This window comes from Chrysemys picta, chromosome 11 (genome assembly GCF_011386835.1).
Source record: "Chrysemys picta bellii isolate R12L10 chromosome 11, ASM1138683v2, whole genome shotgun sequence".
NCBI lineage: Eukaryota > Metazoa > Chordata > Testudines > Emydidae > Chrysemys > Chrysemys picta.
Genome location: NC_088801.1, coordinates 25,572,210 through 25,588,672, shown reverse-complemented (window position 1 = coordinate 25,588,672; position 16,463 = coordinate 25,572,210). Strand labels below are relative to the sequence as shown.

Here is a 16,463-nt window from a genome sequence, read left to right as displayed (position 1 = left end):
GCAGTTTAGTTCCTGAGTATTCTCCCCTTCATTGTAGCCTCCTGCTGCCCTTTATAGGACCGTCACCCTGATCTTGCCTAGCTGTGGCTTATTCTGTAATCAGGAGTGGCTAGCTCCAGCCTTAAGGGGTGAGTCACCCTGTTACAGGAACTAATAATGAAACACTTGCTAGTATAAATGAGGACTCCAAAAAATAGCATGGAGAGAGGTAAATAGTGGTGTCCCCCGGGGGTCTGTACTGGGACCAGTTCTATTCAACATGTTCATAAATGATCTGGGAAAAGGGGTAAACAGTGAGGTGGCAAAATTTGCAGATGATACAAAACTACTCAAGATAATTAAGTCCCATGCAGACTGCAAAGCGCTACAAAAGGATCTCTCAAAACTGGGTAACAAAATGGCACATGAAATTCAATGCAAAGTAAAGCACATGGGGAAAACATAATCCCAACTGTACATATAAAATCATGGGGTCTAATTAGCAGTTACCACTCAGATCTCGGAATCATTGTGGATAGCTCTCTGAAAACATACACTCCATGTACAGTAGCAGTCAGTGAACAGAATGTTGGGAATAATTAAGAAAGGGATAGATTATAAAACCGGAAATATCATATTGCCTCTATAAATCCATGGTACACCCACATCTTGAATACTGTGTGCAAATGTGGTCGCCCCATCTCACTGGGCATTGGCCACTGTCGGAAGACAGGATACTGGGCTAGATGGGCTTTCGTCTGACCCAGTATGGCCGTTCTTATGTTAACTTTTGTCTTCCTCTTTTGATAAAGAATTTATTTTGAATATTGATCACTCATTGCTGAAAGACATCCAAGATGCAGTAAGAGTTACTTGTTTCTCCTTTCTTCCAAGTGTATTCTTCCCTCTCAATGGAAGACTTTCAGTTAACATTAACTCCCTTACATTGACAATGGGAAAGAAGAGAGAAAAGTAGGAAAATTAGTGTTCCTGCTATAAAATGCATATTGTAACAGACTTTAAAATAATGAATAAAATAAATGTTATGCACACGTTCTTCACTGAATTGTTTTTTGGGGGAAATGTAGAATATAAAGCCTGATCCTCATTGTTTCCAAAAAAAAAAAAATCTCATGTGGATGGACCCCTTCTATATGCTTTTGGGGTCTTTGAAAAAATTTCCAATCACAGGGGATGACCTCCATGGCAACAAAGGTGGCATTAATGGTGTTATGCTATGGAGAGTCAACATGATTAAAAACTGAAAATCAGCAGGACAGTTTTCATTCCTCAGTTATGGCAGAGAACTGAAAAAGCCCTTGTAGTTACTAGAATCTCTTTACAACCATTTTAGTGTCTTAAAGTAATACTTCACTGAATCACTTACATTATCTTAATATACAGTAACAATATCCTAAAGGAAAATCGCTTTGGCTTAAGGAAGGGCATCTAGAACAGACACTATAGTAGTTCAGTAATTGGTTAAATTTCTAACCAAGTATTTTTGTCTGAACTCCAAATGACATTCCCATAACTGTAGATTGGTGTGAAGTTTGAGTGACACATAAAAAACCTGTGTGAAGAATCCATAGTTCAATATTCATACCAGAATAATATAGAATAAGTTTACCACTTTGTGATAAATGACTTACTATTTCCTGAGTTTCAGTGAATGCATCAGAAGCTTAGTATGGGTAATCAGTTGGTTAAAATTATTTAGTCGATGATTCCACATCTGTCCTAATGGTCTCTTAGCTGACACATTTTGAAGCATTTTTTTCTCCTTCTCCCTTTTGTTGTAACACTATTTGTCAACCTGTTAGTTGCTTTTAAAAGTCTTAATACTAATTGAGGTTAGTTCCTTTCCTATTGGAAGGAAGGAGCTAAGAACTGAATGAAATTTTTTTTTCTCTGAAATTTGCCTTCCATGTATGGCATACTGCTGCCTAACATGGTATTTAGAAAACTTGTAAAGAACTAGTGATACTTTTATAACATACACATTTTAATGTTTATGAAATCTGAGTAATCATCTTGGATTGTATTACATTTTGCACCCAGTGGATGTTACTGTGACTGCAGTTAACTGGCCATCCTGTATTAGGCTTCTTCTTTTCTTCTCTGGAATTCTCTTCTACACCTACAGCAAATACTCCTGTTCTTGAAGTTTTAACCTATTGTCACTGTCATTATAGACATCTACTGGAGCTGCTGAAACGAACTACTATCCATGGAGAAAGTAACTCTGCACTCATTATTGGACCCCGGGGATCAGGAAAGACTATGGTAAAAGCTCCTAATACAAGTTGATGTAGGGTCAAGTTGGACCCTGGTGTAAATGGGTGCAACTCCATTGGTGTCCCTGAAGTTGCACCACGGCAGAGTTTGGCTGTTGGTCACTTCCTGTCTTTGTAGGGTTTTATTTTTAAAGATATCTTGTTTTGCTAATGCCTATTTTTGAGCATTTGAGATGTATTCATGAGGCTGGTCAAAAGAAAAACCTTATTTACTTTTCCCTTTCTGTCTTTTGGAAATGATAATATACAGATGTCTGTAGTTCAAATACAGAATTTCATATTTCAGTCAGACTTTATGTGCAGTACACAATAAAACCTGTAATAGGAACGTGGCCTCCAGCCTGCCCCCTTGTGGTATAGGGTGGCTCTGCACGCACCCCGCCTCAGTTTCTCTCAGGGGTCTTGGAAATGAGCCACAAGAAAGCTTTGTGGATAATGATACTCTTGGATGGGCCTGGTTTTAATAATAAACAGTACAGAACACTCAGTGCCCCAAAGTAAAGTCATCACTGTAACACAAGCTCATACTCACTCTGGCATCTTCATTCCAATCTGCCCTTTATCCAGCAGCCATTGCCAGCCCTTTCTAGCAGGAGTCCTTCCCTATTCTTCAAACAGCCACTCCCACTCTATCATTTCCCTCTCCAGGAGGGATCCAAAACTCTCCCTGATTTGTCTTCTCTGGCTTAGAGGTCATCAGGCAAACCTTCTCTTGCTCTCCCCTGGTATCTTGGTCTCCTGCAGGAGCCTTGCTACTCTGCAACCTTCTCCATGCTCTTTGCTGAAGTGTCTGTCTCTGTCCACCTGGGCTTCGTCTTATATGGTTCGATCAGGCCTCTGGGATGACTGCTCCCCTCTGTGGGAGAGTGAACTTGTGACACAGCTGGGGCTGAGACCCATTTTCCTTTAAAGGTGCATCCACCCTGTGACACAGTAGAACAAATTCCTAGTGTGACTGACAAACTTGTTATCTTGAAATTCTCTGAATGCTATGCTACCCCACCAGCAGAATGTACCAGCCCTTAGGCATTATAGGCTTCTCTTACCTCAAACTATAGTCTCTTAATTCATTATAGGGAGGAACAGAGGTAACTTGTACTGCTGCATTAGTGGTGTTTCTCTGATCTGGCTTCGAGTGGCTGCTTTTGATGTTTGACCTACTACTCAACTAACTTTTCCCTTTATAGATTGAGGTGTTTCCTACCGAAAGGATTTTTTTTGTCATTGGAAGCAGGTCGTGCTTTATGAAGTTTCAATTTGCTTTAACTGTCTTTCATTCTTGTGCTTTCTTTACAGAAATATCTGTGAAGCTCCCTGATGCCTGTTAAATCTGTAACTCAGATTTGTTTCCATTGAAGTCATTGCAGCTCTACTTAGAGGTGTCAGTGTGGATCCCACTGTAGGCACATGTGCACCATGTGAGAGGCCAGAATCTTTTGCTTATCCGTGTCCATGGGGGCCACATATGCACCTTGTGCTCCAATGCAAGGGCATAAAGGCAGAGTGGCCTTGGCTCTCCCTCCATTCCCTCTTACTACCTGTGGTAGCAATATGGAACTTGGATTGTGTCTGACTCACTTGGATTTTTGTCTAAGCTCCAGCTTTATCTAAAACACTCATCACTTCTTAGTTTACTTTATAAAGTTTCTCATTTTAGTTGGACATTCCAAAATAGCCCAGACATGATGTGGAAAACCCTCTGCAGACCTGTCTGTGCACCCCTGTATAGCAGGGCAAAGTTGTACAATGGTTAAAATATGGCAAACTCTAAGCCTTCAAAGTTTAAATCCTGTTCTGTGTTACTGTCTAACGCCCCGTTGAACACAATCTGTCTCTCTTCTGCCTCGGGGAAGCTCTTATCCCCAGTGAATGCTTCTTTTCCTTGCGCTCTCAGAAATCAAGGGACACAAGTCTCAAATTGCATCTCTTGGAACAATCCACTGAAGGTGGCATCAGATCTAGAGGAAGAAACGTCCTCCTGTCTGGAACCTAGGAGGCTTTCCTCCAATAGTGCCCCAGAAACCTCCAGTTTCAGCAGGGAGAAGAGACCAAAGAAAGTAGTTGAATCAGCACAAGGAATCATGGCACAATCCGATATATTCTCGATACCAATGACCTCAACGCTGATGTCTTTGCTGGCTCTAGGACAGTGACCCAAAACCCTCTGCATTAAGTATGTGCACAGAGCTGCATTTGCAGTAGTGCTTGACATAACGTCCACCTCAAAAGGAGGACTCAGTCCACGGGTAGTTCATCAAGGCCATTCAGTTTCAGAGATAACAGAGTACTAGCATCCAATAAGGCCAGAGACTTTGGCTCTGGTACCAGCACTGACTGAGGAACCACTCCAGATGCAGGGGTTCGCCTTTGAGGATCCACCCTTACCTTTCTTCCTGGCATTAACATCATTACTACTGACTTTAATAGGAACTGTGCCTGATGGCATTGCTGGTCCTAGAGGTGTTCTATCCCTCATCAGGCTGTTCTAGTCTTTTTGGGAGGGGATTTGCTGGAGACAGGAGAGATGGAACACCACCCTAAGGATGCCCAGTACTAAGGTCTCTTATAAGACTGGCAGTGGATGGGCTATCCACAACCTGACCAACACTGGTACAATATGCCATCATGGTGATTGCTATCCCAGTGGTCCCAGAGTCCTCCCATCACATATCTCCATGAGGAGGAGGTGATTACCAGTTCTCCTTGGCACCAGTAGGGCCCCTTTGCCAGAACCAGAAGAGCAGTTGGGCAAGCTGCCAAAACAAGCCTGGGGGAGACACCAACTTCCCTCCCATCCCCAAGAATCTTCTTCTTCTCCCCCGATGGGGCAGTCACTGTGGCTACTCATGGATGATTTTCAGGCATTGTAGGAACTGTGGATACCTTGGATATTGAAACCATTCAATTCAAGAGAATATTTGTGAACTATTTGACACCTTGAGTTCTGCAGTCCCACAAGAACAGTCCTATCCATCAGGAAGGGCTTGATGGAGCCTACGATAGGCTATAGGACTTGATTAGCGTACATATTTAATAGATGCATCTCCTGTAACGTATATCATGTCACCATGTTCATAGGGAGCCTTTAGTCAGAATATGTGGAATAACACTTAAGTGGTTGCTATGTACATGCATTTACAGTTTTACCAAACTGAGTAACAAAGCTGAAAAGGCTATATTATATATTTGTTATAAACTGTAACTTTTTGGCTAAAAACACACCTTTTGTAATATAACTTGTCTCAAACTGGTAAGCTATAAAATAGCTGAATTTTCATAATACTAACATTTAAAAAATTGGTATGGTTAACAACTAAAGTACCTTTCTTTTTTTCTAAAGTCCTTTAACAGATGGTATTGTGATGGGGATATTTACAAACATTTCGCTATATAAAAGTGCTTATACAAACATGTCATTGGTTTTGTCTACTGCACTTTACCTTTTTGAAGTGCTAAATAGTAGTAGTCTTTCACTACCATTGGGCTCACTCTTCAGACCTGAAAGTAAGCTAAATGTGGCCAGTACAAAAACTCTGCATAGAGCAGCCTTAAAATAGCTGAGATGGAGGAAAGGGATACAACATGTAAGCAGAGTGATCATGGTTGTGACAGACAAATGTCTAAATTATGTGTCTTGGGGCTCTGTAAAGTTAAAGGCCCTAAAGTCTTCTCTTCCTTATCACAATTTCCAGCTTCAGTGTTCTTATGGTCCTTCTTCCCAGTATATAACCCATTTTTGCTACGTAAGTGAGTAGTTAATTCATAAGACAAATGAAATGTGTAAGTATATTTAGTTAGCTTCTTGAAGGTGAAAGGGAAGAAGTGCATTTTCAGGAGAGCTATACTATGTTTAAAAGGAACTAATGATGTTGGGTAGAGGAGGCAATGGGGGAGGAGATTTAATGAATGAATATTAAATTCATGCTAGAATATAAAAATTCTTATGTTTAAGGTCCGTTCTTGCCAAGGGCTGGGTAGAAAATTGAGAGCATAGATAAGTCTTTAAAATGGTGATTTTTAAAAAGTTGTTCTTTGGAATCATCACATTATATACATTGTTGGTTTATGTCCTTGCATGCTGCCATTAATTTCGTGCACCCTTTCCTATCTTAGTGTGTAATATGTCTTTTATAACATTTTCCACTCTTCACAAGTAGTTAAGGTCCTTACCTTGTCTTTTACAGCATCTAGCACAATGCGGCCCAGTCCTGATTGGGGCCTTTGGGTGCTACTGTAATTTACTAAATGACAATGGTAGAGCTACCATTTTAGAATCTTTCAAAAAGCTTTTTTCCCTTATTGGATTTTTAGATACAGCTACAAAATAGTCTGCATGTTGTAATTAGAAAATTATTGGCAATACTTTTTTATATTCTCCCACAAAGAACTCATACTACTACTAATCCACTTAACTCATGAAACATGGAAATAACAAAAGTTCTAGAATAGTTAATTTAGCCAAATACCACAGTATCAGTCATCTTTCCTGCCAACAGCATGTGCCTCAAGAAGTTTCTTTTATGCCACAAAGTTCTGGATCTTTGCATTTTGTTTTTTAAAGATAAAAGGAGTGATGAGCCCATATAGAAGGGGTCATTGATCTGATTTGAAAGACTGAGATTTTTTTCAAAACCTGAGGAAAAATTCCTTGGAAAATGTTTTTCCTCTGACGCGAATGTTAGATGTCAAGAATGTAGTTAACACAGGAAGTACTCATGTTCTTTTGAATATCCTCAACCCAAACTAATAGTTTGATTCGCTCAGTCACAAAGCATTATCTTCAATTTTAGTAGATGTGTGATCCTCTTGTTTTATTTTCTGTTTCTTCATTTTACTGTTTTTAATTTTAAAAATATACTGGAGTTATTTTAATGTGAATTATGCTATTTTTTCTAGTTATTAAATCATGTTTTAAAAGAGCTCATGGAAGTAAAGCAAGTGAGGGAGAACCTCTTGCAAGTTCATCTAAATGGCAAGTAATATTTCTTTCCTTTAAATTAAATATACTATATATTTGCTTGTTGTAATGGGTTTTCATTTACTGTAAATTTCAACCAACAGTGCCTTTAAAGATGTTTCAAAATATTTGCTCTCATAAAAATCTTTGCCTGCTATCCATTGTTCAGTTATGAAAGATTGTCTGAAGCAACATTTCAAGAGGTACAGATAGTCTTACTGCAAAAATAGTAGAAAGCTCCACTTGGGGGGGAAAAGTTGCTGGAATAAGTCTCTTCACTGGCTGCATAATGGTATGACCACTGGGGTGAAGAGAGAAGAGATAATTTAGTCTTCGATTGTATAATCACCACTTTCTTTTAGGACTCTTACAGACAAATGATAAAATAGCTCTCAAGGAGATCACAAGACAGCTACAAATGGAAAATGTGGTTGGAGACAAAGTTTTTGTGAGTATGAACTTCTTGCTGCTCTTTTAGGCACCACTTAAAAAAATGAGCATTCTAAGTCTTAAACAAAAGATCTCCCTTCAGAAAAACCACCACACCAGATAAGTAACTTTTTCCAGCCATTGACCAGACTAAAATGAATGGGTTTGGGCCTTACTGCAAAACTCTGATGGACTGACTTACTCGTCTCATAATTGTCTTTTCAAAATTTATCAATAGTATTCAAGATCATTTATGAGATTTATGGAATTAGAAGGATGTTAACCTGTTAAAGTATTTCCTAAGCCTCTGTCTGTCTTGACAGTAAAAAATACCAGACAGCATTTATGAATGTATGCTCAGTGTCCCCATACCTGTTGTTCACAGCTGAGAGTGCCAGTTTCAGCTCAGACTGACAAACTGGGTTGACACTCCCACACTGATGGTTTATTCTATAATCCAGATTTAACCAAACCAGCAACAAATGTGTGCTTCTGGATCACTGAACCAGCTTAATATAGAGCCACAGGGAGTCCCCTTAAGCCTTCCAGCCTATATTACCATCCAGACAAACTGGACTTCTGTAGTGAAAGGTTATTAAAACCAAAAATCACCACACATTAGGTTCTTCCAGACCCAGGGGGCCAGTCACATACCCAGGTGAATAGATGCTCAGGACCTTACACAAAAAATGATAGTTTACCAAGTATTGGCTACAGCAACTAAAGATCTATTAACTAAGAAAACGAGTTATTAAAAGGTTAAAACTTAGCTAGGTGGACACTTTAAGGTAAAACACATTACAGTTGGATTAGTATATAGTTCAGATTGTTTGCAGGAATGTTAAGTTTACTAGTTTTTTCTATAGGTCTCTCTGGGTTGCCCAAATAACTTTGGGGACCTCAGTCCTTTTTGTTCAAAATTTCCCTGGTCAGAACTCCCAGCCCAGAGATGGGGTAGAAAAGAGGTGGCTAACGTGGGCATTTCTCAGACCTACAACATGTTCGAGTTAGACACAGAGCAAAATTTCATAACTCTATACATCCTGTAGATATACACATTATAACAAGATAATAGTATTCAGCAGGTTATAACTTTTTCCAATGATATCTCACAAGGCATACTTTATACAAGATTTATCACAACTTCAACAGTGGTGACCATATTAGTGTAGATGGTCACCTTCCCCCTTAGACAGTATTACACTCAATATATAGTAACTTTTATGCAGTTAACTTGTTGTTCTGAAAAAAATCTTTAATCAGAAATTTTAACTATTTCCATCACAAAATAATGAAAAGACAGTCTTAAAATCTCTAACTAGATGAGGCGTGGAGTTGAGAATTGATAGTTCCAAATGTATTGCCACTAACGGACTGGAGCTCTGGATAATATCAGCTACAATATTTATTTACAAATAAAGGATTGATCAATAACTTACTAAGTATTTTAAATTTGTTGACCAACTAGCAATATTTTTAGCAGTATTAGTCTGAAGCATGTTAAACTGTAGTTTACTACTTTCTAGTAAGCTTGGCTTTAAATTCTGAATTGGATGATGACAGTGGGTTTGAGGTCTGCCGGGTGCGTTACAGAGGAGAAAAAAGCCCCTTATCTTCTGACCTTAAGGGAGACAAGATAGTGTGGTAGATTCCTGGCTTTTGACCTAGTATTTGTGGGGTCTCAATACGGTTAAAACTTAGCTAGGTGGGCACTTTAAAATGTCCAGCCGTTTGATCAATACAATCTCAGTCTTGCAGTCTCCTGCAGTCTCAACTTCTCTGCCCATGAGTCCACATTATTGTGTCCCAGAAAGGACAAGTGACAGAGTTCCAACAAATCTTTGTCCTTTGCTAGTCAAACATTCTTACAGATTGGTTTCCCCAAGGTTCATTAGCATACTTGCTTTGTGCTTAAGCCCAGTTACTATAACTTGTTCCTTTTGTCATTTTTAGAAGTTCCCCTGTTCCTTGCCCATAGCCTAGATTGTGTCTATTAGATGAGTTCCTCTGGAAGTATTGGCCCTTAAAGGTATATTTACACTGCAGTTGGTTATGTCTTCCAGCATGGGTAAAAAGGCAAACAGTAGCTCAGCCCAAGCTAGCATGCTAAAAACCACAATATAGATATAGTGGCACAGGTGGTGGCTTGGGCGGGCTTCTACTTGAGTGGCAAGCCTGAGTTTGCAATCTGTGCAGTAACAACCACACTATTTTTAGTGCAGTAGTTTGAGCAGAGCTAGCACGTGTCTGTCTAACTCTACTGGGAAGCATCCTCTCAGCTGCTGCATAGACATACTCTAAGCGCTTTCATCTTGTGTAGATATTCAGCTGAATGCATTTTGCTTACACAGGAAAGCCATTTTTCCTAATACATTAGAATATCAGAGCAGTGTAAATTGAACAATTGAAACAATGCCTCAAATTGTAGACTGCAGCTATCTTCCTTCAGTCAGTGATGCTTTTGCTTTCTGAGCTGCTCTGGTGGCCTGTTCGGTGTGTGTGCTCCAAGGTCTGTCTTCTAGTATATAATGACATAATAGAAGATCAGTCAGAGGATCATCTCACTATCCCTCCTGATGGGCCACTTGAGATTGGCAAGGCTGCATACTTAATCATGTGCCACTATAATTCCCAAGGATGGAAATCCAATTTATATGGTGGGAAGTAAGGTAAGAGGTTGGGAATCCATAAAGGGCTTCAGCCCTGGAAATGTTCTCCCCCTTAATCAGTTTTAAAACCCATAAGTTTCTTCTCTTGGGTGACTAGGGATGGGGGGGAGGGGGAGAGGCAGTAAGTAAACAAGTTAAGATTATTTGTTAGAGAACTTTTTCCAAATGTGTGAGCTTGTTGTTGGGCTATATTGCCTTTAGGAAACCCTTCTTAATTTGTCTGTTTCTTGCTCTGACACTAGTATCCTTACTAGTGAGTGAGTATCTTAACCTAAATGATCTATGAAGCTCAGAAAAAAGAATTCCCCCCACCCCAACACAAGGCAGTTTTCGTGACAGGAGTAATATATAGTGGGAAGAGCCCAAAGCAAAAGTATTTAATGTTAGCGCACACACAGCAATTGCAACATTGCCCATCTTTCTTTTTCCACTTACTTGAAATAAAACACCATTATATCAAGTTCTACAACTGCACCTACCAGGAAGCAGGAGGCAAAAAGACCTCAGTCATTAACTCAACCTAAGGACTTTTTCAACCCTCCTTCCTAATTTTTTCTTTGCCTCCTCAGCAGGGACACTACAGCTTTACCCTCTCCACTGTACTTCTAGTCCGTTTTTGTTCCCTGCATAATAAGTAAAAACAACTAGTGCAAAAGGACTGGACAAGAGAACGAGAGAAATAAAATCCCATTCTTCATCCGCATTGGAGGGAAAAGACCATTAATACACCAGCCTTGGGCTAAGAAACCATCCAATCCCTCCCCCTACACATGGCAATTTACTCCCTTCTAGGATTGCTCCCACCCTCCTTCTATACACCTTCCCCGTGACTTGCATTAACTTAACCCTGTTGATTTAACCTGTAACTAAATGGAAGAGACCTTCTTTTCTTGTTATAGTCTTGTCCTTGTGCCAAGTTTTTTTTTTTTTTTTTAGTTCTCACCCATATTCGTTTCACTGGATTACTCCTGAGTTAATTCTGTGCCAAAAAATTAAAAATTCTGCACACAATATTTTAAAATTCTGCAAAATCCTGCATGTTTATCTGTCAAAATAACACTATATAATCATGCCAATTTCAATTTATTTTGGTAGTTTATTTTAAAATACCTGTCAGCAACTAGTCTGTAACAATACAGACAAAAAAATTCCCCCAGGAGTAAAGGGTTAAAGAAACCCCTCCAACACGGTTCCTGTTTCTCTACCCCTTCTCTCCCCAGCCCAGACACCCTACACCCCCCCGCCCAAGCCCAGCAGTCCCCTAATGTTGTCCAGCAGCTCTGCAGCCCATTTCTTGTGGGGGGGGGGGGGAGAGAAATTCTACACAGAACATTAATTTCTGTGCAAATTCTGCATTGCACAGTGGGTGCGAATTCCTCCAGGAGTAACTGGACATTCCACCTGAACGCTGCTGCCATAATCTGTTTTCTACCCCTTCACAATTTTGTGCCCTGGAAGAAAGAAAGGGGGTAAGGGGAGGGGTGGCAATGGGATAGAGCACCTTTTCCAGCAATTCATCTCTTTGACTATTTTGAAAAGTACTATGTTCCTGCAGCCCCTGTGGTACAACTGATTTGAAAACTGCATGCTAAATGTGCACGTGTTGCTAATTAAGTAAAATCTACTTAGGTCAAGGAATTTATAATTTTAATATTTTATGTATGTAGTATGAGGAGGAAGAGACAAAGGAAAACTGCTTAGTATGTAGAACCTCAGAGTTATGAACACCAGAGTTACGAACTGACCAGTCAACCACACATCTCTTTCCGAACTGGAAGTACACAATCAGGCAGCAGCAGAGATAGGAAGAGGGGGGGGGGGGGGGGGAAAGCAAATATAGTAAACACATTGTTTAGTGTTAAACTACTGAAAAATCAAAGCAGCATTTTTCTTTTTCATAGTAAAGTTTCAAAGCTGTATTAAGTCAATCTTCAGTTATAAACTTTTGAAAGAACAACCATAACGTTTTGTTCAGTGATACAAACATTTCCATTACAAACGACTTTCATTCCTGAGGTGTTTGTAACTGTGAGGTTCTGCTGCAAGTTGGTTTATTGTAATTTTCTTTCTCTCTATCCTACTTCACTTCATTCTTGCATCTTTCTGTTGGGGTCAATCTTTTCAGCTTTCATGCAGTAAAAGGTGGATGGAACAAGTCCTTATGAAGGAACAACAGTTGTTAGATTTTTTGTCTCCTGCTTAGAAGAAGATGGCTATACAACATGTAATGTTGTAAGCAGTTATTCCTTATTACATAGAACTTAAAAGATAGCTTCATTTCAAAACAGTTTTTAAAAGATAAACTTTCTTGTAGTCTGAACTTATGAAGTTTTCTGTTTTTAAGGGTAACCTTGGAAATCTACCATGTAGTTTTTGAAAGACATGATCAGAATTCAGAATGAATTTGATAAATTAGAGAAGTGTGAAATCAACCAGATGAAATTCAGTAATGACAAGTGCAAAGTACTACACTTTGGAAGGAAAAATCAAATGGGGAATAACTGGCTAGGCAGTAGTATTGCAAAAAAGGATCTGGGGGAGAATAGTGGATCACACATTTTGAACATGAGTCAATGTGATAGTTGTAAAAAAGGCTAATGTTCTGGGGTGTATTAACAAAAGTATCAGATGTAAGATACAGGACACAGTTGTTCTTCTCTACTTGGCACTGGTGAGGCCTCAGCTGGAGTATTGTTTTGGGCACCACATTTAAAGATGTGGATAAATTGGAGCGTAACAAAAAGGACAGAAGGCTTAGAAAACATGACCTATGAGGAAAGGTTTAAAAAACAAAACTCTGCATGTTTAGTCTTGTGTAAAATGTTGTTAGAAAGATGGTTATGATAGATTTGTTTCCCATGTCCACTGAAGGCAAACCAAGACAAAATGGGCTTAATCTGCAGCAAGGGAGATTTAGCCTAAATATTCGTGCATTCTAACTATAAGGATAGTTCTATTCTGGAATAGATTACCAAGGGACCCCTCATTGGAGATTTTTAAGAACAAATTAGACAGCCACCTGTGACGGATGGGTCTAGTTATACTTGGTTCTGCCTCAGCACAAGGGAATGGACTAAATTACCTTTGTGGTCCTTCCTATCCTACATTGATATAGTTTTATGACTTCCTTTCCTTTAGGGCAGTTTTGCTGAAAACCTTGCATTTCTTCTTGACGCTTTAAAGAAAGGTAAATATTTTGTATAAGACTTTAAACCCCAGGTGAGTTTTAACAAACTTTCACCCAAATGCTGTAGAGAAATCAAAGATTACCTCACACTGTAGATCAGTGGTCTCCAACCTTTTTATGTCCAAGATCACTTTTTGAATCTAAAGGCAACCCAGGATCTACCCTGCCCCTTCCCCAAAGCCCCGCCCTGCTCACTCCATTCCCCCCACTCTGTCACTTCTCTCCCCCACCCTCACTCACTTTCACCAGGTTGGGGTTCAGGAGGGGGTGCAGGCTTTGAGCTGGAGCCGAGGGGTTTGCAGTGTGGGAGGGGGCTCTGGGCTGAGGTTGGGATGCAGGAGTGGGTGAGGGGTGCAAGCTCTAGGAGGGAGTTTGGGTGCAGGAGGGGACTCTGAGCTGGGGCAGAGTGTTGGGTGTGGGCTCTGGGGGGAGGGGGGTTAGGGCAGGGGGTTGGGCTACAGGAGGGGGTACAGGATGCTGGCTCTAGGAGAGGGTTAGGGCTGGGGTTTGGGATGCTGGTTCTGGGAGGGGGGTCAGGGTGGGGCTTGGGGTGTAGGAGTGGGTATGGGGTGCTGGCTCCAGGAGGGGATTAGGGTGCAGGCTCCTGCCGGGCAACACTTAGCCTCGCTGCGCTTGCTGCCAACTGGGAGCCACCGGAGGTAAGACAGGCTTCCTGCCTACCCGACCCCACACCGCTCCCAGAAGGGGCCAGTGTGCTCTGTGTGTTGCCCCTCTCTGCAAGCACTGTCCCCACAGCTCTCCCAACCAATCGGGGCTATGGGGGCGGTGCTTGCAGGCAGAAGCTGTGCGCAGAGGGAGAACCCATGGGGCTGGGGTAGGCAGGGAGTGTGCCTTAGCAGCAGCCACACTGCACCACCGGAGATCACTATCAACTGGGAGATGCTCTAGGATCGACTAGTCGATTGTAATCAATGGGTTGGTGACTACTGCTCTAGACCATAGTACAAGGCACTTCTGCATGAGAACGAACCTTGGTTGTAAAATCAATAGCACGAACAGTACTGTGGTCATATTAAGCATTGTGATAGTTGAATCAAATACTTAAGCTTAATTTACAGGAGCAGCACTAAAGACTTCTTCCTCCTATTTATAGAATGGCTAATGATGGCAGGTTTAAAAAAAAAATCTGGAAATAGTATTAAACTGTTTCCTGTTGGTTTTTAACAGTTACTATTATTTTTATTTATTTATTTTTGGTCTCCTTCACACCGCCTTCCTCCCCCCCCCCCCCCCCCCCAACAGAATGCAGTCAGATTTTGCAGGTTTTATTGTTCATCCTACCAAAGCAGATATTTGCTATGCATTCAGGTGGATGTCTGTGTAGATTTTTGCAATGCTGTTATCAGTCTGCCCATGGTGAGAATTGATATAGCCTTTAAAATATTAAAATGATAAATGGGTGTCTTAACTGTCTGTCATTTTCACTTTGGTTTTTATTTGCAACCCAAAAATATCTTGACAAGCTAATTTAACCTCCGCACTACTTTAAGCTAAATAATCCTCAATAATCCTGGTGTGTAGCAAATATATGTGAGATGGGGGGGGCCTTATGAATTAGCAAAGATTTTTATAAACAGGTTAAAAACTTGAGGGCACACTAGAACAAAAGTGCTGCAATGGTAAGAAGTCGAATAGTCCTGTACTTACCAGTTCACTAATACTGACTGTTTTAATGCCTGTCTTAGGTGACCGAGATAGCAGTTGTCCAGTGCTATTTATACTGGATGAATTTGACCTCTTTGTTCATCACAAGAACCAGACATTACTGTATAACCTTTTTGATATATCCCAGTCAGCACAGACTCCAGTAACCGTTATTGGACTTACATGCAGACAAGTAAGAAGTTTGGGTTTTTTGTTTTATAGAGCTTATGTTGCTGACATCTGTAATGTTTCATATGCTTTTCATATTTTTATTAAGACTCATGCCTTAAGGAGACCATTCTGCTAATTTTGGAAACTTCTCCTCCTTACCTAGTGTTATATTGGCTTACTTTAAAAATTGATTCCAGTACAGATACAAAATAAGTGACACGAAATGCTACATATTCAGAGCAAATGGGAACAGAAGTAGGAAAACAGGTTACTGGAGCATATTCCTTTCTTACTAAGAAAATGAAGGAGGTTCTTTCAGACTTAATAGGAAGCAAATTTTTCCTGTATCTTAGAATAATCCATATCTGTCTTAAAGATTAAGCATCTCACCAAAACATGTACCAAAAGTTATAAAAAGAGAAGGACAACACAATAAGCTATTAAAGCTAATGCCATAGAAACAATGTCAATGCTATGTCAATTTCTCCTATGTCTTAACCAGACTGTACTTCAGGAGGAAAAGCAGTGGTCACCCCACTTAATGTGTGTGTTGCCTATGTCTAGACTTAAAGATGGAATTGAGGACAGGGTCATCTTCAGGGTATAGTAACCAACTTATCACTGGTGTCCCCCACAAAAAAGATTTAGAATAAGCACTAGAAATGACCTCAAACCACATTGACACGGTCAAAGAAGAATGCCCTTTCATTTCAGATAATTAAAGAAAAACTATATATAAACTTCAACACTCTTAAGACATAGGGGAACACAGGATAACGATAAGCATTACCCAGTGTTACATTTTTGTTTTGATAGTTGTTTTATAATATAAAGAACTACTAAAAAGTAAGACAAACTAAATTTTGCGGGGATTACATACAGTATGTGGCCACAAACTCAATAGTAGTAATTGTCAGCTGTCAATCTTCAGGCTTTCCTCATTATGTAATTAGGCTTTTGGGATCTCTGCTTTTTTTGTTCCCTGTTAGCTTCAATTTTACTACTTAAAAATGGTTACATTCCTGAGACGAGGGTAAACTTGGACTTCTTTTACTACTTTGCAGGAGCCATGTTAATCCATTTCTCATTAGTTTTCCATCTAAAATAAT

General features: G+C 40.0%; 1 protein-coding gene across 11 annotated transcripts in view; it reads left to right on the top strand.

The window, feature by feature from the left end:
* ORC4 (origin recognition complex subunit 4) overlaps positions 1-16,463 on the top strand; it is a 62,302-nt gene that overhangs the window by 22,744 nt on the left and 23,095 nt on the right. For 7 of the 11 annotated variants that reach the window (XR_006176987.2, XR_010591554.1, XR_010591555.1 and 4 more), the window contains 5 exons: positions 2,175-2,265; positions 7,173-7,248; positions 7,596-7,681; positions 13,470-13,518; positions 15,225-15,376. Coding sequence is in view for 4 of the 11 variants with exons in the window: in XM_042860873.2 (XP_042716807.1) it covers positions 2,175-2,265; positions 7,173-7,248; positions 7,596-7,681; positions 13,470-13,518; positions 15,225-15,376 (454 nt within the window). In the remaining 7 variants the exon portion in view is untranslated. The remainder of the gene's footprint in view (positions 1-2,174; positions 2,266-7,172; positions 7,249-7,595; positions 7,682-13,469; positions 13,519-15,224; positions 15,377-16,463) is intronic. The other 4 variants (XR_010591559.1, XR_010591556.1, XR_010591558.1 and 1 more) reach the window with 1 other exon arrangement.